Raw genomic sequence first — 23,746 nt, forward strand, 5'->3', positions numbered from 1 at the left:
TTTAAAAGTTTCTCCTAAACCTTAGACATCTTTAAGAAATCACTTTCAAGGGAGAATAGGAAAATGGATTAATAAGAGTTATGGACTCTCAAAACCTTGGTCAAAATAGCTAGATTTTTAAGATTGGAATATTATATTTCATAGAACAAAAGAGCTGTGATTATGTCCAAAGCTAATTTACCCAGCAAAGTATAATCCTGAATGGGAAAAAATGGATATTTAATTTAATGAACTGAAATACTTTTAGCAATTTGTAACAAAAACTTAAGAAAAATTAAGGGAACTTTGAACTTAAAGAAAATTAGACATATAACATCCAGGAGAAATATAAAGTAAATATTAAAACCAGTTATAAGGGACTCAATAAGATCAAATTGCTTACATACATTCTTTTATGGTTCCCATTTTTATTTGGGTAGTTAGATAAAAAAGCTTGGGCTAAACTGAGTTTGATAGGGTTACTTTAAAAAATAATAATAAAACTGTAGAAAGGGATAAAATGGAGCAATTATCATACCGATAAGGCATGAAAGGAAAAAATTGATAGTGCTGAAACCTTGTCATCAGGAAGTATAAAGTCTTCTGAATTTAGAAAAATAAGAGGGCAATGGGATAGGGTCAAGGGAGAGGGCAAGAGAGGGACTCTTGGAATGGTGACTAGGTTAAGAAGAGGGCAATGTAGTCTATAAGTAAAGCAGAAAAGTAAGGGGACATAGGAATAGGATGAGAAGGATTGTGAGAAAAACCAGGTAGGAGGAAAATATATAAGTAATTATATTTTTGAATGTTAATAGAATGATTTTACCCATAAATTGAAAATTGTAAGCAGATTAAAAATTTGAATTCAACTATATGTTGCTTTTAGAAAATGTTATAAAACTTAGAGATACATACAAAGGTAAAAGAAAGGTAAGAAGTAAAATTTATTATGTAAAAAAAAGAAAGGATAGTAATCATAGTCTCAGACAAAGTTTAAACTAAAAAAAGATTTAATCAAAAGAGAAAAATAAGAAAACATTATATGTTAGCAATATTGTCCAATATTATTTTAGGCAATTTAAAATAACTAGATTATATAAAATACCTGAAATAATACCTACCAAAAAAGACACAGGAACTGTATGAATATAAATATAAAATACCTTTTATACAAATAAATTCAGATCTAAATGATTAAAATAATATTTATTCTCTCCAGGCCTTTCTGAAATTATCCTGTTGGTCATTTCTTACAGAACAGTAATATTCCATAATTTTCATATACCACAATTTATTCAACCATTCTCCAACTGATGGACATCCATTACATGAACTGATGCTGAGTGAAATGAGCAGGACCAGGAGATCATTATATACTTCAACAACAATACTATATGATGACCAGTTCTGATGGATCAGGCCATCCTCAGCAACGAGATCAACCAAATCATTTCTAATGGAGCAGTAATGAACTGAACTAGCTATGCCCAGAAAAAGAACTCTGGGAGATGACTAAAAACCATTACATTGAATTCCCAATCCCTATATTTATGCACACCTGCATTTTTGATTTCCTTCACAAGCTAATTGTACAATATTTCAGAGTCTGATTCTTTTTCTACAGCAAAATAACATTTTGGTCGGGTATACTTATTGTGTATCTAATTTATATTTTAATATATTTAACATCTACTGGTCATCCTACCATCTAGGGGAGGAGGTGGGGGGGGGTAAGAGGTGAAAAATTGGAACAAGAGGTTTGGCAATTGTTAATGCTGTAAAATTACCCATGTATATATCATGTAAACAAAAGGCTATTAAATAAAAAAAATTTTAAAAAAATAATATTTATTGCTCAAGGGTAGACAAAGCCAATATAATAAAATAACAATTTAACCTAATTAATGTATTTGTGCAATGTCATCTCAATTAAATTATTGAAAATTATCTCATTGGGTAAGAAAAAAATAATAGCAAAGTTCATTTGGGAGAACAAAAAGAACTTCAAAGAAACCAAAGGAAATGGAGGGGAAAGAAGTAAAGAAGCAGATTCAGTGAATCAGATCTTAAATCATATTAGAAGGTGAGAGCATTATTGAACTGCTAAATGGATAATTTTGATTATATTAAGTAAATATTTCTTAAATTAAATCTATGTAGTGAAGAATAGAAGGAATGCAGAAAATTGGGAAAGACAGTCTCTCAGACAGAATGTTATTGAGTTAGAATTGCTATGGTATATGGAATGTTGAGATTCATTTAGTAAACACAGCAAGACTTGGCTTTATGAAGGAAAATGCTATCCACCTTCAGAGAAACAAATGACAAGTGGAAGTAGTCCAGTCATACATAAATGTGTATGAGTGTGTATATATGTATATATATATATATATATATGTATGTATATGTTTATAGATATCTATGTACATGTATATATATATATATGTATGTATATTGTGTGGTGTGTATGTATATACTACACGTATGTAGACATGGGTGTGTGCCTGCATTTAATTGTGAAATTTTTGGAAGAGGGGGAATGAGGGGGAAAAATAAAAAGTGCATAGCAAAAAACAAAAGAAAACCCATAGGAAGCAAAGAAAAGTTGGACAGCATTGAAAGCAATGTTTAATATTTGTTATATATGTTTTCATGAAACAGAAAATTATTGTTTTATGTTGAATCTTCTCTTATGTTCTTATTTTGTATTTAAGTTTAAAGTTAACTTTAAAATTTTCAAAAAAGGAAGCTAATTGTACATGATCCACAGTTGACCTTAATCATTTAATGAAAGGATTGCTGGGTTTTCACTATCTTCCTACCAACTAAGAATTTTTAATGATAAATAACAAGACTTGATTCTTATTTAGAGTTTTTAAGGAATTGCCACTATTCCATTGGGTCTAGTTTTTCTCATCTGTTTGGAGACTCTTTACTTTGTTCTTTTTCTTATTAGGAATGACATGTACAAACAGCAGATCTTAGTCACATGGTGTTGGTTATTTCTTCATATTTATTTTAAAAGCACTTGCTTGTCCTAATTTTTTTCTATTTCTTAGTAGAGTGTGACAACCACTCCATCTACTCATAACTTTGAATAGAATAAGCTAGGATTTTTTTTTGCTTTAATTTTATTTCATCTTAAATTATTTTAGTTTGCACATTTGAAGTATTTTTTCTCATTTCCCTTCCTTTAGTAATTTGATTTTATTGCTTAAAACAGAAACACATTGTTTTTTGTAGTTATTATGAGTTATAATTAGGAACTTGGGGGCATGAGACAGTGCTTTCCTCTTTTTTCCCTCTAGTAATTTCCCATTTGTCCTGAATATACCTTGTTTGTATATGTGTGTATATTTGTTGTCTCCATCATTAGACTATGTGTTTCTTGAGGCCAGACATTGTCTTTTGTTTCTTTTTGTTTGTTTGTTTTTCCAGAACTTAACATAGTATCTAGCACACAGTAGACACTTTGAATGACTTTCCTACAGGTCCTGTGTTATTAAAAGTCTTCTATTGGCATGAGGGGACTAATCCTTTGGAAAACAAATATTTCTGATTTTTAGATTACTTTTGTGACTGTTATTTTCAGTTATGTCTGATTCTTTGTGATACCTTTTGGGGATTTTCTTGGCAAAGATACTGGAGTGGCTTACCATTTCCTTCTGCTCATTTTACAGATGAGGAAACTGAGGCAAACAGGGATAAATGACTTGCCCAGCATCATATAGTGTCTCCACTATAGGATCCATTCTTCCTGAATCTCTAGGGCTCTATCCATTGTACTACCTAGCCTAGTAACTACCTAGGTTACTTGATGACCCTAAAAATAAATTTGGAAAGGGGAAGATATGCTTGGCTATTCTCAGCAATCCTAGCCTCAGTTCTCAATTCCAGTTATAACACAGCATTTTGTCAAGTCTCTAAGACAAGCATGTTTTCATTGACTTATTTAATTCCTGGTTCCCACTGCAGTAGTTCCCAGATTCTAAACCCATATTTACTTTCAATAAAAAAATATACCTACAATAGGCTATTCAGAATAACTCGCAGTGGCTACATGCTTGTAATTAAAGTTAGCATGTAACTACCAGAACCACTGGTATAAAATTCATCTCAGCTTCTTGTGTATCATAGTACCTGGCCAAAGAAAGGTCAAACAACCCCAGAAACTGCCGTAGTGAAGTTTGATACATCACATTAACCACACTCATTTCTGTGATGAGGAAATAGAGGATGCTTCCTCTTGTTGCCACTGGTGGGAAAAAACAATAAGAACAAAGGACAAGATTACACTATATGCAAAGTGAATAAATTACACAATAAAAAATAGATAACCCCAACTTAAAATACCATAAAGCAATTATTTTGATTTGCATGCCTAATCAAATGCAACTAATATTTGCCAATAGATCACAGTAATATGAATTTACTGATCAATTTAGGCCTAAAATATATAGTTCATGAAAGTAATTAAAAAGTATAAAAATAATATTTTAGTGGTATTTTCTATCTTAAGATTTTCAAGTCCTTAATAAATATGTATTATCTTCTCTTTTTTAAATAGGGAAAGGAAGCAAATAACAGAATGAAAATTAACGCCAAGAATTGCCAGAGGGGGGGCTCTTTTGAGCTGTGCCAGAATGGAATCTGTCTATCAGCAATGCCTCAAACTTGACAGTAATTATTTATGGTTCAGTATTTAAAGATAAATGGAGAAACATTCAGGTTAGGATGAAAATTGGCTATTTGTCACATCCAAAATTATGAATAGGGTCAATGTGTCTGATTGCCTTCTAATGAATAGAGATGGTATCTGCCATAGAAATCCATTACTAGTAGTGTCCATTTCCAAAGCAGCTAATTGAGGTGGCCATAATTTTTGGAGTTATAGAATGGTATAACTGGTAGATCTATATATAGACCATGCTGATGTTACTGGTCTCATCAGAACAATCATCTAAACAATTTAATTGACAGACCATAGGATCAATACATGTAGAAACATTACTTTTAAACTTTCAGAAAATTAATCCTTTTACTTACTTTGCAATCCTTTACTTACAGAAGGTATTGCTTAAGTCATGATAGAACTTTAAGACTTTATGCCAATTTTTGACTTCAAAAGATTTACATACATATAAAAAAATTTACTCACTATGGGTGAAAAAGAGAGTTCAAATTGATGGAAGTATTTCCAAAAAGGAAATATATAATAAAAACAATATGTGAAGTCACATGTATACACCTTGCTTATTTTCATGCACTTCCTCTAACCCTACTTTGTCCTTGCTTCATGTTTCTGACATTTGTTTTTCATTTTAAAACTCACCAGGCCTATATTCCTCCCGGGCTGTGTTAATCTGTATTTCTGTCTCAGCAGAAATCTCAAGCTTCTGTGTTACTTCTTCTGCAGTCTTTTTAGTGTTATTCAACACAATAATGAGACTCTCGTCTTCCACCAATGACCCTTTTGTACTTGTCAGACGGTAAAGCAAATTATCTTCCAGCTCTTTCATCTTTCTTTTGTTTGCTGTTACATCTTCCATAAGATTAGTTCTTTCCTTTTCCAGTTCCTGTTAATTTGCATAAATACAATTTCTTTATCCAAATTAATAAACATGCAGAGAAAAACAACACACAATTACCAGTTAAAGATCTTTAGGAACGTAACCTGAATATAGTCAGGTAGCATAAAAGATAGAGTACCAGGCCTTAAGACTGGAGGACCTGAGTTCAAATCCAGTTTGGGACATTTGCCAGTTTTGTGACCCTTAGCAAGTCACTGTACCTCTACTTGTTTCAATTTTGTCATTTGGAAACTGGGGATAATAATAATATTTGCTTCTTAATATTCTTGTGGGAATCAAATGAGATGATTGAAAAATCCTGGGACATAGGAAACACTATTTGGTTGTTACTTTTTCTCTTTTTTTGAATCATATTTTATATTTTCCCAATTACATATAAAAACAATTTTTAATTTTCTTCCTTTTATTTTGAGTTCCAAATTCCCTCCTTATTTACTTACTTACTTAACTTACAGTAATCAATTTGATATAGGCTATTCATGTGCAATGATACCAAATATAGCTATATAAATATTAATTATTATTGTAATTAGTACTGTTGTTGTTACTGCTACTACTACTATTAAGTACAGACTTTTTAAGCATGCTTTAAATTGTCAAATTAATGGTTACTGACTTACAAGCTCTGCGACATTCCACATTCCATAATGTTCTGGAATCAAATTAACATGTAATTGGGAAATGTTTAACAAAATAAATAAAAATTAAACTAAGCACAAATAATGTTGATTTTTTTGTTTCTAAGTTAATATATAGCCTGAAAGGATCTATTTCTATTTGAGTTTGACAATACTGCTCTAAAAATATTAACTGCTTATATTTTGTTAAACTCATTCAGTAAAGATCTATATTCTTGAAACAGACTTTATAAATTCATGTCAAATCTCAATGACTAAGAAAAGATAATGATAAATGTTGAAAGTGCTAAGGGAACATTGGGAAATTAATGCATTATTGGTGGAGTTGAGAACTGATCCAGCCATTCTGGAGAGCAATTTGGAACTATGTCCAAGGAGCTATCAACTGCACATACCCTTTGAATAAGAAATACTTTCTTATAAGTAACTTCATTTTAAATCATTTCAAGAACGTGACTCTCTCCATGGGAACTTAGCCTTTCTTTAACCCTATGAGACCGGAAATATGCCACATGTGTTTGGCTTCACCTCTACAATCCAGGAACTAGCCACTCCTTGGGACACAATAGATGCCAGGGAGGGTTGGCCCCCTCCCTGACATCTACATTTATCAAGTCACATCTTGGAAGCCCATCTGGCATTTCCTTCTCCTATACTTAACTTTCTATATGTAACCAAGTTAGCTCTGTGCTTTCTTTGTTTTCAAGCCCTATAAATTCAGTCCTGTTTTAATCCTCATTGGGCTTCACCCACGGAGATACTATTCTGCCTGGGATAACACTTTTCCCGATCAAGTTTGAAGGCTGCAACGGAGCCCCCAGCTTTTTCCAGTGCTCCTTAGATCGGTGATGTACCTTGTCTCTATCTCTTCTATTTTAATCATAGTTTTCCTTATTCTTTGTCTTTTATGTATTATTTACTATATTGGTTGTTATTGTAGGCAATCTATTCCGTGTATTGTATAATTAAATTTTACTTTCACTTTAATTGAGTTAAAAAGTGTCATTTATAGGAGCAAATTCGAACTTATCCATAAATTGACAGAACACCCTTTGATCCAGAATTGACACTACTGGGTTTGTATCCTAAAGAGAAAATAAAAGAGAGAAAAGAACCCATATGTGTAAAAATGTTTGTGGAAAACTATCATTCTATAAGAAATTATGAGCAAATAAATTTCAGAAAAGCCTTATGAGAACTGATGCTTAGTGAAGTGAGTAGAACCAGGAGAACATTGTACACACTAATAGCAAGATTTTGCAATGATCAACTATGATAGAATTAGTTCTTCTCAGGAATATAATGATCCAAGACAATTCCAATATACTTGGGATGGAAAATGCCAGCCACATTCAGAGAATAAACTATAGAAACTGAATGAGGATCAAAGCATATTATTTTCACACTTTCTTATTTTACTGGTGGTTTTTCACTTTTATTCATTTATAACTTGACTGCTATGGAAATATGTTTATATATGCATATGTATTACCTATATCAAATTACTGTCTTGGGGAAGAGGAATAATTTGGCAGTGAAAATCTTACAAAAATCAATGTTGAAAACCATCTTTGCATGTAATTGGGGAAAATAGAATACTATTAATTAGAAAAAATGAAATGAGTCTTGTGACAACAAAGCAACATGTAGACAATGCATACAGAACATTTTTTGTTGTCTTATTCATATATTTGCAGGGTACTTTAATATTTGTGTAGGTGAAGACAGTCATTGTGTCATTTTAAAGAAAGTTCTTCTTTCCTAGAGCAAAAGTTCTTAAGTTCCATGGAGACTTAATTCTTTGAGATGAGCAACTCAACCAAAACTAGATTTATTTTTTTAATCTATTTCCATCTGTTGTCATGTTCTGTTTGAAAACTCCATAGTGGTTATTTTAATTCATTTGCCTGCTTCAAGGGAATTCAAATTGTAGGATATACAAAAGAAGTGATACAAAATAAGCAGAATTAATGCATACTTTTCCAATAGCATTGCACCTTCAATAATTCAGTAATAGCACATTCCCATTATACTCAGAAATATTATAAAATTAAATTAAAGGGAAAACATTATTTTATTTCTGTATTTTCACCATTTACTTAATTCACTATCCATTTATGAGCACTACAATATAGTAGAAATGCCAATGGATTTGGAATTAGAAAAACAAGATTCAAATCACAAGTGTCTTATTGACTAGCCCTGTGACTTTAGGCAAGTCATTTCATTTCACTTCTCCCCTTCCAGGTTTCCATTCCTCATTTATAAAACAAGTGATTCAAATAAATGATCTCTAAGGTCCCTTCCTAACCTAACCTAAATCCCTTGAAAAGAAAGATTTTTAAGATTAAAAATTTAAAGCTGAAGGGAACTATCAAGTGATTCTAAGTATTTCCCTTCATTTTACAGATGAAACTGAGACCATTGATGATAAGCCAATGACACAATCTTTCACAATTTGGTTAGCAAAAGGATATTCCCTCTTACTTTGTATCAGATCCACTTTATTTCCTCTCTCAGACAGCCTATCTATAGAATTGTTTATATAATTAATGCCAGTTAAAGTAGAGAGACTTGGGAAGAAGTTTTGACCCTTTAAAAAGCTTAGAAATATATTCTTTCAGCAGAGAGCTAAGATGTAGATGATGAATTGTTGGGGTGGTGGTGGTGGTTTTATTCAGTTGTTTCAGTTATATTCAAGTCTTTGTAATCTTATTTGGGGCTTTCTTGAAAAAGATACTAAATGTTTCCCATTTATTAGAGTTCACATCTTGATTGATTAGATTAGGGTAGAACAATTTTAATTGTATATATATATATATATATATATATATATATATATCTTTGCTTATTTTTCTTTTAAACTTTCTTCTTCTTCCAATTTATAGTTAATTTTTGATCTTTGCAATCTTTTTGCATTTGATTGAATTTGACTTCCACAATAGTGATAAATTATTTCTTTTCTGTTCAGGCTATATTTTTATGTTTTGTGTGTACCCCCTTTATATAACCTTCTAACTTTTTAAGTGAACAAAATATTAATTATATATGAGCATCAAAAAAAAATCAATAAATACTTAGCCATTTCCTTCTCACTTTTTTTTCAGATGAGGAAACTGAGGCAAACAGAGATAAGTGACTTGCTCAGAATCCCATTGCTAATAAATGCCTAAGGTTGGATTTGAATTTAGGAAGATGAATCTTCCTGACTTCTAGCACTCTATCCATGTACTTCCTACCTGCCTTTTGATGAAGGATAGAGAGACACACATCCAATTTGGATTTTACATGACTAAGAAGATTTTCTATAAACCTATGTCTTAGAATAGGGTTTCTTAAACTTTTCAAAGTTGTCATTTGCTTCAAAGGCTTTCCTGAGAGCCCTGAAAGGATAAATCAGAAGGAAAGTGGTAATGCAAAATTTCAGTAGCATATGCATTAGAACTCAATAAGCCTTTCTACAACTGCAATTACTGTTTCAAGGTATGTCCCCTTGGAACCAAGCATAATCTGTCATCTCTTTTCTCCATTAGAACCCTTCAAAAGTTTTAAAATGACAAACACATCCTTTCTCAGTTTTTTCTCCTTCAGCTTAAATGTACCCATTTTTTTCTAATTGATCTTCATATGGCATGACCTCAAGAATCATCAGATAATCCCAGTAAAACCCAGACTGCAGCAAGGAAATTAATTTGTGCCTACCAGAATGATTCGCAATATCCCTCAATGTAGTATTTTTTTTCTAAATCTTTTCATCTGATATCAAACTTATTATCATACTACTTCTCTCTACTTTCTCAACTGAGAATCCTGACTCAAACTCAACTATCACTGAGAAAATATGATTAACTTGATAAGAGCACCGTCTTTTCCTCCCCTCATCTCACATTAATTAGATTTATTTCTCCTCTATCTCGTCCTTAACTCCTGTCCCACAAAATTGCATCTTCTTGCCCACTCCATACACCCTTGATCTCATTCTGTCCCATTATCTCCAGTACTATGCTCATCTTTTATTCTTCAGTGGAAATAGTGTTCCACATTTTAGTATCATATACCAACACTGGTCAAGTGCTAGAATGGTGCAATCTTCTGGGGAGGAGACAATTTTCTGGAAAAGATGGGATGGGATAGGAATTACATGGGTGTTTAATAGACTCCAAGAATGATCACATCAACATCTTTCATTCAGGTGGTCAGGACAGGTTGTTTAGCCAGAGAGGTTATCTCTCCCTCTAAGATAATTTTCTAGCAAGTTTCTGTAAAACAGAATAGCTCTTAAGTGAAGATGGACTATTCAGTTGTTGAGTGCAGAAGCATATCTAATCCTTCATATAGGAACAGGCTAAATCCTGGGGTCCTAGTGAGTTCTATACTGTTTCAGCTAAAGATATTCTTCATAAAAATGGTATTGTACATTATGCCTACTTCCTCAGTTTCAGACTGAAATTGCTTCTCCTTCCCCCAGCATTTAACCAGATAATTGTCTAATCACTAGTAACTGTCAGTCCTGCCTTGGATGACAGAAGACATGAGGCAGCAGTAGAGATAATTTATAGGTAGAGTAGATATGAGAGTAGAAGCAATTAAGTTGAATATTGATTGGATATTTTGTCTACCTCATAATTTTACCTAAAGATGATTCTGATAGAGTATAAGTAAGAATGTTACTCAAACCAAAAACTAACCCCCCCCCAAAATCTTTCAGAATGTAAGGTAAAACTATTTAGGTCGCACAAGTGTGAGCTTAGTGGACAAAACTATTTGTGCTCAATTAAAACCTCACTTCTTTTAATTGACAGAACTTTTTGGAAAGGATTAAGAAATATATAGGTATGATCCTTTAACAAAATAATACTGTTAAATAATACAGCATAACTCTGCTAAAAAAATACACTTTAGCAAAACTGATTCTTGGGTGACAAGAAAATTGTACATTATCACATCCCTCCTTTAAATGTTTCCAATTTGAGAGGACTTATCAGAAATTGAATTCCATTGTCACCATCTTGTTATGGTTCCATAAGAACAGCATGAGGAACATTAAGGTTCTGGACTAGCTATGGTTATTGAAGAATGTTAAGGATAACACAAAGGGATTTTAGGATTCTTAGAAGAATGCTAAATCTCAAACTATAATAATATGGAATCTGATATGGAATCACAGGGTAACAAAAATGGCTAATGTATGTGTATGTATCTTTTTATAAGTTTATTTATAGCTATATTGGTAGAGAAGATGGAAGATGGCATAGGAACACTGTGTGAGCTGGAAAAGGAGCTAAAGGAGAACTACTCAACTTTATTTTCTTCCAATTTTATTTTTCTTATCAAAAAATAATACTTGTTGGACTATAAGAAATTTTAAAACTGGTTAATAGAAAATTGATATCCTAGACAAAAGAAAAAGTCAGTAAGTAGATACATACTTACCCATCAGTGATGAGTATATACTTACTTGGCCCAGAAGAGCTACCTCTTAAAACTATGAGAGAAATGAGAGATTGGATTGCTAAACAACTGTCAGTGATCTCTGAAAGCTGGTATAGAATGAGAAAGGTACAACATCTCTAATTATATTTTTTTCACAAATGGAAGAAAATGGAACCTGTACACTATAGGACAGCATGTTTGAGTCCTAAAGGAATTCCAGATCATAATATTAAAGGATCATTACTGAAGATATAGAAAAGGAAACTGATTTTTTAAAATCAATGTATTTGAGGAGAGTTCATATTAAAATAACCTCAGTTCCTTTTTAAAAATTAAACTATTTTAATTAATAAAAAACCTATTTTCATCCATTCAAGATCCTTCCCTCCTTCAAAAATGTCAGAATAATTAATAATGTTTCAATGCCAAGAGTGTCCTTAGTAGAATTCCTCAAGGTTCTGTGCTTGACTTTTTGCATACTTTTAAACAGGTTTATCAATGGTTTAAGTATCTGTGTAGATATTTCTTAGATTTATAGATACTGCAAAGCTAGAACAGAGAATTAACACACAACAGAATCCATAAAGTTCTACATAAACTAACTCAGTAGGCTTAATCTAATAAGAAGGAATTTAATGTCTCTAGGGTTACAAAATCAGCTTCCATAGTTCAAGATGAGAATCTCTAATTAAACAAGTGGATGACATACTAGAATGAATGTTAAATTTCAAATCAGGAGAAACCAACATTCTTAGTCTTTCAATTAAAGCTATACAAATATGGGATAGGCTGCTTTGGTAGACTACTTCTAATCCCAAGTCTTTAAAGTAAAGATAGAGGACTATTTCCTGGATATGTTTTAGATGGGATTTCTTTTTCAGGTATTGGTTGCAATTTATGACTCCAATTTCCATATGAAATCTTTTGCTATGAATTCCATTTCTGATATGAGATTTATCACTATGGAAAAATATTTTAACCATTTTTGAGATTCAGCCTCTTTGCTTGTTAAAAATAAGCTGATTTTATGACAGGGAAGATTCAATAAAATGATTTTGAAAAAACATAATGAATTATGTAAATGTCAATTATATCATTTTATACATGTCACTTTAAAATCTATTTTAATGGCCTCAAATATCAATTAGGGTCAAGAATTCGGACAAAAAAACTTATTTAATAAGTTACTAGAACAGAGGCTTAATTCTAAGTACAGGAATGGTTGTCTTATTGTTTTCTGCTATAGTCAAAAGATATTTAATTCTTGTGTTCAGTTGTCATCATCACTGTAATTGTAATAGATTTTGAGATCATATCATATGAGGATCAGTTAAAAGAAATGGACATATTTGGTTTGGAGAAGAGAAACATAGAAAACATATGAGAGTGATCTTCAAGTTTTTGAAGAGCTAGAATGTAGAAAAAGGATTAGACAGGTTCTGCTTAATTCCAGGGGCATACCTAGAAACACAAAGTTGAAGTTTCAAAAAGGCAAATTTAAATAAAATAAGCGATATTTACTATCTACATCTATCGTTGTAGAACCTTTTTAGATTCTCCTTTAATTCAAGGGCTTCTCTAAGCCCTTCTAAGGGATTCTAAGGGATATAATTATGAAACTTTCTTGCTTATGTGAAATCCAAATTGGATTAATGTCTGCTCCTTTCTGACCTCATCCCTCAGTTGAAAAATGGATGGTTCCGATCTTCCTAAAGGGTCAAGACCTCTTTCCAATTCTCTCTTTATCTCTGAGCTGGTATTAATTGCAAAAATAAGGGTGCACCTAGCCATCAGGTTTTGCAATTATCAGGCAAATGAACACGCATAAGAAGGCAACAAGCAAAAGTGAGAAATATAAACATTGATGCCTTTTGCCTAGCAGCAAGAGAGACAGGTCTCTGTTTCTCTTTCTGTCTCTTCATCACTTTTGATGGGAGGAAATAAGGAAATGGGGAGTACCTTACATTCCATCTGCAATTATCTGGATGATAATCTAATTCTATAAGCAGATGAGAAGATGCAGCACAGAAACCAGGCACCTAGTAATTCAGACCTTAACAATATTGCAGTTAGTTCTCATTAATCTTTGTCCATCCCACCAGTTCTGATTATCACTATCCTGAAATACCATCCTGGAAAATTCTCAGCATACCATATGGTCACCCCTCCATGATAGGCAGCGCTCCTAAACAATTCCATACAACAACTAAACAACTCCACTTACACATAGCTTTCAAGATGGAATCTCTTCTGGCTTCTTTTCCCCACAAGTCTCAATGCCAAGTTATAGAACATTATTAAAGTGATTAATTCTTTGACAGAATCTGTATGGTAATTTTTAGAGTTTGAAATGTCTATGGAAAAACTAGCAAAAAACCTGGAGTCACTGGGTAACATAAGTAAAAATGGAGATTTATAAAAGTGAAATGAGCTTGAGGGGGTAGTTTTTACCTCAGTAGAGATATTTAAGCCAAAATTGGAAGACTTTTGATGTGTTGTAAAATATTCTTTTATAAGTTTGGGTTAAATTAGATATTCTCCAAGGACCCTTCCAAATCTAAGATTCCGTATCAATCATATGACATTGCTGTAAGAATTTGTGATAGAGCATTTTAAAAGATAGCTAGATATTTACAATAGGGAAAACTATACTATTGAGGTGAGAGACATTCCAAACAGAGGGAGAAAGAAAAAAAAAAAAAAAGGTCTCAGTTTGAGAACTTATTCAAACTGTGTTAGAGATTTAACAGCACATAACTTTATGGGATCTCTGTTGGGTTGAAAATCATGACAAGTGTAATCAGATGTTAGCTAGAACACAATCTTCATTATGTTCACCACATAACCTTGGTTATCTAGTACTAACCCAAGGATATTGTCATAATGCCCAAGTCCTAGGACCATAGTTCAGCTTAGGTTTTCATATAGATGGGGCAAGTAGGTGGCTTAGTAGATAAGAGTGCCAGGGCTGAAATAGCGAAAATTGGTCCTCCTAAATTTAATTCCAGCCTGAGACATTTACTAAAATTGTGAACCAAGACAATTCACTTAATCTTTTTTGCCCCAGTTCCTCATCTTTAAAAATGACATGGAGAAGGAAATGGCAAACCATTTCAGTATTTCTGCCACAAAAATAAAACCAAATGGAGTCATGAAGAATTGGGCACAATTGAAATAACTGAACAACTGGACATAAACATAGTTATACACATACATTTCCACATACATATGTATATGTGGGTATATTTTATAGAAATAGATATAAAAGCAAAGTCAACCAGATCTGGTGATTGAGATAACATCTGCCCTATATAGACTAGTGTCTAAGAGATTGATAATACAGAGATTTTACAATGTCTAAAAGTAAAGAAGTTGGGAGAAGGTAGAGTTACTGGAGTATAATGTATAACATGTGCTTTGTTATAATGAAAATGGAAAGTTATAATGTCTACAACACACAATGTATTTTAAAACTTAAGACATGGCCCATTTCCAGTATCAAGCACTTATATCAGCTCATAATCAGAAACTTCCCACACACCATATCCCAACAGCATATGTGCTTTGGAAATATCTGTTCTATTCAACAAATACTTGTTAATTTCCTGCTTTGGCCCATATTTTCTTTTCTTTTTTTTTTTTATTTAATAGCCTTTTATTTACAGGTTATATGTATGGCTAATTTTACAGCATTAACAATTGCCAAACCTCTTGTTCCAATTTTTCACCTCTTACTCCCCACTCCCTCCCCAAGATGGCAGGATGATCAGTAGATGTTAAATATATTAAAATATAAATTAGATACACAATAAGTATACATGACAAACCGTTATTTTGCTGCACAAAAAGAATCAGACTCTGAAATATTGTACAATTAGCTTGTGAAGGAAATCAAAAAGGCAGGTGGGCATAAATATAGGGATTGGGAATTCAATGTAATGGTTTTTAGTCATCTCCCAGAGTTCTTTCTCTGGTTGGCCCATATTTTCAATAAGGAACTATATTAGATATTTAGGATAAAAATTCAAAATCCTATAGTCTACTTCTTCAAGAAGCTTCTTAATAATTTAATAAGAGAATGTAATGTATAAAAATAAAGTGTGCATACTAAATATTTTAAGTAATTTGAGGAATAAGGAAAGAAGGAAACAATGTTACATATGGATAATGCATAATGTTGGGCTGAGAGGGTATTTGAGTTCCAAATAGCTGGAAAAATAGACTAGAGTCAAACTATTAAGATCCTTAAAACAAAACTAATGAATAAATATTTCATCATATCGGCAATGAGGAGAAAATGGAGATTATAAGTAGAGGAATAACATGGTGGCTTTTATCTTAGATTTTTTTAAGCTGCAAAAAGCAAGAATTGGAAAGGAGAGGTAAGGAAATCAACTAAAAAATTATGGGAGTCTGAGAATTGAGGAGGGCCTGAATTAGATAGCATTTTCCATAGAATGAAGAGTGCAAGATATAACCAAAACAGAATGAAGACTATTTGCTAATTGTAAATGAAGGAAGAGAGGAAGAAAGAAGTTACATATGACCCCAGACTTTATAATTTGTATTCCAGTAGGAGAGTAGATACTATCAATATAGAGAGGTTTGGTTTTGAGATAGGTTGGGGGAGAGGGAGAAGGAAGTTAATTGTTATTATTTACATAGCATATCAATGTGCAAGTGTTGGTAGGACATTGAGGTAGAAATATTCAATGGTAAAATTGAAAAGATGGGAACACATTTCATCTGAATGAAGAGATATTTTGATAATTCAGTTAACATTTAGCAAAAACATTTTCGTAAGAAAAATGTAAAGGGAACCTAGTCCCAGATTTTATGACTATAAAAGTAAAGTGGAAAAAACTTAAAAGAAGAAATCTTTAGAGAGAAAAGAAAAACAGAAAATGATGGTAAAATTTAAATAATTTCCTTGTTTCATTTATATACATATGTATAGGTAAGACATAGAAAATTTTAAAATATTTACTAAGATAAGTAGAATTACTTTAGAAATTACAAAGGGAATAACACACAAATGTTTAAGTGAGATGAAATTCAAAAAGCAAAGCTTACTATAAATTATAGATCACTGCTTATCACTGCAAGATTCTGGGAAAGGAATATGGTGAGGAAACATTTTTTCTACATACTTGTTTCTCTGTGAGAATGACTCTTCCAAGTAACTGATCTTCCAAGCCTTTCATGGTGACTGTAAAGTCAATGATAGAAGTTCGAGCACTGATTTCAGGTGTATAGGCAGGATTAGGCAGTTTTGTGGTGATGTATAGTCTGAAGCCATCCATAACATCCACTTCTTTGTCACCAACTTTTACCTTATGAAAGCCAAGTAGGAAAGTAAAATGGAGATAATTTTAAAGTATCTTAAAATAAATGCATAAAATACAACAATAGATTATAATAGAAAGTATGTAGACTTGGAATCAGGAACACCCACATTCAAGAATTGTCTCTCACTCAAACTAGCTGATTGACCAGATCCAGCCATGTAGGTTTTTTTTTTTAATATGTTGAAATACATGTTAGATCCAATATATGTATTGGATTTATTTATATGTATTTATACATATTTATACAGTTATCTTGTGACATAAGAAAAATCAGATCAAGAAGAAAGGAAAAGAAAAAGTGAGAAAGAAAACAAAATGCAAGCAAGTAACAACAGAGTGAGAATGCTATGTTGTGTTCCACACTCTATTCCCATGGTTTTCTCCCTGGTGGTAGATGGCTCTCTGCATCACTGCACAAGTGGAATTGGTTTGAATTATCCCAATTTTTGAAGAGAGCCACATTCATCAGAATTGATCATTGTATAATCTTGTTGTTGCTGTGTATAATGATCTGGTTCTGCTCATTTCGCTTAACATCAGTTCATGTAAGTCTCTCCAGGCCTTTCTGAAATCATCCGGCTAGTCATTTCTTACAGAACAATAGTATTCCCTAGCATTCATATAGCATAATTTATTCAGCCATTCTCCAATTAATGGGCAACCATTCAGTTTCCAGTTTCTTTCCACTACAAAGAGGGCTGCCACAAACATTTTTGCACATGTGAGTCCCTTTCCCTTTAATATCTCTTTGGGATAGAATCCCAGTAGATACACTGCTGGATCAAAGGGTATGCAAAGTTTGATAACTTTTTGAGCATAGTTCCAAATTGTTCTCCACAATGGTTAGATCCATTCACAGTTCCACCAATCAGTGTCCCAGGTTTTCCACATCCCCTCCAACATTCATCATTATGGTTTCCTGTCATCTTAGCCAATCTGACCGGTATGTAGTGGTATTTCAAAATTGTCTTAATTTGCATTTTTCTGATCAATAGTGATTTAGAACATCTTTTCATGTGTCTACAAATAGTTTCAATTTCTTTATCTGAAAATTGTTTGTTCATATGTGACCATTTATCAATTGGAGAATAGCTTGAACTATTACAAATTTGAGTCAATTCTCTATATATTTTAGAAATGAAGGCTTTATCAGATCCTTTGGATGTAAAACTGGTTTTCCAGTTTATTGCTTCTCTTCTAATCTTGACTGCATTAGTTTTGCTTGTACAAAACCTTTTTAATTTAATATAATCAAAATTATCTATTTTGTGATCAATAATGATCTCTAGTTCTTCTTTGGACAAATTTTTTTTCCTTCTCCACAGATCTGAGAGGTAAACTATCCTATGTTCTTTTAATTTGTTTATAATATCATTCTTTATGTCTAGATCATGAACCCATTTTGACCTTATCTTGGTATATGGTGTTAGGTGTGGGTCTATATCTACTTTCTGACATTATGCCAGCATTTCTTTCTGCCAATAGTTTTTGGCAAATTGTAAATTCTTATCTCAAAAGGTGGGCTCTTTGGGGATAACTATTTAAGACAGTAAGTCATAGATAAACTGCTACTCTATATCAGCAAAAAATTTCCATACTAGGACCATGAAATCACAGGTTCTTACCCCCAACAGTATAAACATACATAATTTTTATATTTAGCTGTTGAATGTACACATATGTACCATAGTTCAAAATTTATTTCTTATGAAAGATTTAATTTTATCGAGTTACTGAGTAACAAAAAAAATTGTATATAATAACACCAGTAAATAATAGTAGCTCTTCATAAAAATAATACATGAAAACCATCTATCTATTACCATATAATTGTTAGGAGGATTACATGATGAGTAACAGGAAGTATCATTGATAACTTTGAGAAGAGACCATCCACTCTGCTGTCTAAGCCAAACAATAGCTGAGAGTAAAGTTTCTAGGGGAGAAACACTATAAAAGAAAGCCAACAATTCTTCCTAGGCTGGAAGAAGTCACCAATGCAGACAAATTAGGATGATTAAATCCATGGGCAGTACCATCCCTACTTAAAACTTCAAATGTATTGATTCATAGAGAAAAAGATAAAATGTATACAATTCAAAGGTGATCATAGCTTCTATCATCAACAAATTCAGAGATATACATAGAAGTGACATAAAATTTGTGTGAAAATTAGTGAAACTATTTAATTTCTAGAAGGATAACTTACTTAGAAGATTGTGGGGGGAAATGGAAAACTAGTTCTTAATTCATTTAGAAATGATTCCCAATAAATTATATGCTGCTTTTTATGTTCTGTGTATGTGTGTATATATATATGTGTGTGTGTGTGAATGTATATGTATATGTATATATAGTGTGTGTATGTATGTATATGTGTGTATATATATATATATATATATATGTAGTGTGTATATGTATGTATATGTATATATAGTATATATGCATATATATTATCATATTAAACTATCATTATTATGTAATTATTATTATTGGTCATGTTGCCTTTTCTTATAGTGTACTATTGTAATATGTACATATATTATGTATATATGTATATACACATCTATATATACACAATACATATGCACATCCATGTGTATGTACATATATACACATTGTAAAGTTGTAGTTTATCTATTTGGGACATGTATAGCCTACATAATAGTAATAAGAATTTGAAATGCCATTTATTATTTTTAGAGTGAACATTGAAAGCTATTTGGACATGAGAGAAGAATAACACCAGCTCCAAAAGCCTCTGACACAGCAAATATGACTATTGTTACTGAGTCTGTAGGAGTGAATTTAATTCAGAAACATCACCTGTTCAACTATTGTTCCAGAGAGTTAACTATGATGGCTAGAGAGAAACTGAGGGGAAAAATAAAAGAACTTCTTTCCTGAAAGAACTGGCTTGCCTTTTATCTTGCAAAGAAACATCATGATAAGAATTCTTGAGATTTTGTTTAGAATCCTGAGAGATCTAAAAATCCAGTCTGCTTTTTGTTTGTTTGTTTTTCAGAAATGAGGTCAGCTGCAGCAATGATGGTTCGAGGTGAATTTGACTGCCTTCATTCTCACAGCTAATATATTGTAAATAATTGTTTTGTTGTTTGTAACACACAATAAATTTTATAGCCTGAAATGTTGATATTTATTTAAGCTTATGTGATTAGGGAGTTTGATATAGGGAAAGAGATGAGGGAGAACAAAAGGTATTATAAAAGAGGTTTCACTGGTTTGTTTAATATATATTTTTCTTATATTTTACTGTGTGTACAATATGTATGTTTGTGTATATAATATGCATATATATATATATATATATATATATATATATATATAAAATCAAGAGCAGAGAATCAAAGCAAATGGCTCAATTAATGGACTCATATGGCAATACTTGAAAATATTTCTTGACTGCATTAGAATCTAGGATAACAAATAAGAGAAATGAGCAGAATGAGAAGGGGAAATACTCCATATAAACTAAATGTGAGAACTATGAGTTGAAATATTCTGCTACATGTTTGTGTGTAATATATATGCATGCATGTGTGTACATACATGTATTGTGCATGCATTATATACATATATAAATTGATACTATATGTGTACAGGTATATTAAATATATTTTCAGTCTTTTCCAAAAATTGGATACAATGGCATTTATGTAAATACATAGAGAGAGATTATATGTTTTATAAAAGACAACAGCGACTTTTTTTCCATAAAACTTCTAGTCAACAAGACTTCAAGTTATAATCGCAGAAAATAGGTTAGCGATCATAATCCAACCTCTAACTTTATATAAGAGAAAACTAAAGCCTAAAAAGGTAAAATAGTTCGCTCCATCCCTCCTCAGACTTCTTTTTCATAACAGAAAAATTTTAATTTTATTAAGCAATACAATCAGAAGCAAATACACAAAACAATACAAAAATTTTAATGGATTGAGATTATTCTGTTATAGGCAATTAAACAACTCCCTAAGAAAAAATCCCCAGGACCAGATGGATTTACATGTGAATTTTACCAAACATTTAAAGAACAATTGGCCCCAATGCTATATAAATTATTTGATAAAATAGGGAATGAAGGAGTCCTACGAAATTCCTTTTATGACACAGACATGGTACTGATACCTAAACCAGGTAGGCTGAAAACAGAGAAAGAAAATTATAGACCAATCTCCCTAATGAATATTGATGCTAAAATCTTAAATAAGATATTAGCAAAAAGACTACAGAAAATCATCTCCAGGATAATACACTATGATCAAGTAGGATTTATACCAGGAATGCAGGGCTGGTTCAATATTAGGAAAACTATCAATATAATTGGCCATGTTAATAACCAAATGAACAAAAACCATATGATCATCTCAATAGATGCAGAAAAAGCATTTGACAAAATCCAACATCCATTCCTATTAAAAACACTTGAGAGTATAGGAATAAATGGACTTTTCCTTAAAATAATCAGCAGCATCTATTTAAAACCATCAGTAAGCATCATATGTAATGGAGACAAACTGCAACCATTCCCAATAAGATCTGGAGTGAAACAAGGTTGCCCACTATCACCGTTACTATTTAATATTGTATTAGAAACGCTAGCTATAGCAATAAGAGCTGAGAAAGAGATTAAAGGAATAAGAATAGGCAATGAGGAAGCCAAATTATCACTCTTTGCCGATGACATGATGGTATACTTAGAGAACCCCAGAGATTCTGCTAAAAAGTTATTAGAAATAATCCACAACTTTAGCAAAGTTGCTGGTTATAAAATAAACCCACATAAGTCATCAGCATTCTTATATATCACTAACAAAATCCAACAGTCAGAGTTACAAAGAGAAATTCCATTTAAAGTAACTACTGATAATATAAAATATTTAGGAATCTATCTGCCAAGGGAAAATCAGAAACTTTATGAGCAAAATTACAGACCACTTTTCACACAAATTAAGTCTGATCTAACCAATTGGAAAAATATTAAATGCTCTTGGATAGGGCGAGCAAATATAATAAAGATGACAATATTACCTAAACTAATCTATTTATTTAGCGCTATACCAATCAGACTCCCAAAAAACTATTTTAATGACCTAGAAAAAATAACAACAAAGTTCATATGGAAAAACAAAAGGTCAAGAATTTCAAGGGAATTAATGAAAAAAAAATCAAATGATGGTGGCTTAGCTGTACCAGATCTAAAATTATATTATAGAGCAGCAGTTACCAAAACTATTTGGTATTGGCTAAGGAATAGATTAGTTGATCAGTGGAATAGATTAGGTTCAAGGGATAAAACAGTCAACAAATATAGCAACCTAGTCTTTGACAAACCCAAAGATCCCAGCTTTTGGGATAAGAACTTACTGTTTGATAAAAATTGCTGGGAAAATTGGAAACTAATATGGCAGAAACTAGGCATTGATCCATACTTAACGCCGTACACCAAGATAAGGTCAAAATGGGTTCATGACCTAGGCATAAAGAATGAAATTATTAATAAATTAGAGGAACATAGGATAGTTTACCTCTCAGACCTGTGGAAGGGGAAGGTCTTTATGACCAAAGCAGAACTAGAGATCATTACTGATCACAAAATAGAAAATTTCGATTATACCAAACTGAAAAGTTTTTGTACAAACAAAACTAATGCAGACAAGATTAGAAGGGAAGCAATAAACTGGGAAAATATTTTTACAGTCAAAGGTTCTGATAAAGGCCTCATTTCCAAAATATATAGAGAATTAACTCTAATTTATAAAAAATCAAGCCATTCTCCAATTGAAAAATGGTCAAAGGATATGAACAGACAATTCTCAGATGAAGAAATTGAAACTATTTCTAGTCATATGAAAAGATGCTCCAAGTCATTATTAATCAGAGAAATGCAAATTAAGACAACTCTAAGATACCACTACACACCTGTCAGATTGGCTAAGATGACAGGAAAAAATAATGATGATTGTTGGAGGGGATGCGGGAAAACTGGGACATTGATGCATTGTTGGTGGAGTTGTGAACGAATCCAACCATTTTGGAGAGTAGTTTGGAACTATGCTCAAAAAGTTATCAAACTGTGCATACCCTTTGATCCAGCAGTGTTACTACTGGGATTATATCCCAAAGAGATTATAAAGAAGGGAAAGGGACCTGTATGTGCACGAATGTTTGTGGCAGCCCTTTTTGTAGTGGCTAGAAACTGGAAACTGAATGGATGTCCATCAGTTGGAGAATGGCTGAATAAATTGTGGTATATGAAAATTATGGAATATTACTGTTCTGTAAGAAATGACCAACAGGATGATTTCAGAAAGGCCTGGAGAGACTTACACGAACTGATGCTGAGTGAAATGAGCAGGACCAGGAGATCATTATATACTTCAACAACAATACTAGATGATGACCAGTTCTGATGGATCAGGCCATCCTCAGCAACGAGATCAACCAAATCATTTCTAATGGAGCAGTAATGAACTGAACTAGCTATACCCAGAAAAAGAACTCTGGGAGATGACTAAAAACCATTACATTGAATTCCCAATCCCTATATTTATGCACACATGCATTTTTGATTTCCTTCACAAGCTAATTGTACAATAATTCAGAGTCTGATTCTTTTTGTACAGCAAAATAATGTTTTGGTCATGTATACTTATTGTGTATCTAAGTTATATTTTAATATATTTAACATCTACTGGTCATCCTGCCATTTAGGGGAGGGGGTGGGGGGGTAAGA

General features: G+C 32.2%; 1 protein-coding gene across 1 annotated transcript in view; it reads right to left on the bottom strand.

The window, feature by feature from the left end:
* DNAH5 (dynein axonemal heavy chain 5) overlaps positions 1-23,746 on the bottom strand; it is a gene marked incomplete at its 5' end in the record, with an annotated part of 276,873 nt that overhangs the window by 54,396 nt on the left and 198,731 nt on the right. Inside the window, 3 exons of the mRNA XM_031946282.1 lie at positions 4,120-4,234; positions 5,312-5,555; positions 16,792-16,974. Coding sequence (XP_031802142.1) covers positions 4,120-4,234; positions 5,312-5,555; positions 16,792-16,974 — 542 coding nt within the window. The remainder of the gene's footprint in view (positions 1-4,119; positions 4,235-5,311; positions 5,556-16,791; positions 16,975-23,746) is intronic.

This window comes from Sarcophilus harrisii, chromosome 1 (assembly GCF_902635505.1).
Source record: "Sarcophilus harrisii chromosome 1, mSarHar1.11, whole genome shotgun sequence".
NCBI classification, from domain to species: Eukaryota; Metazoa; Chordata; class Mammalia; order Dasyuromorphia; family Dasyuridae; genus Sarcophilus; species Sarcophilus harrisii.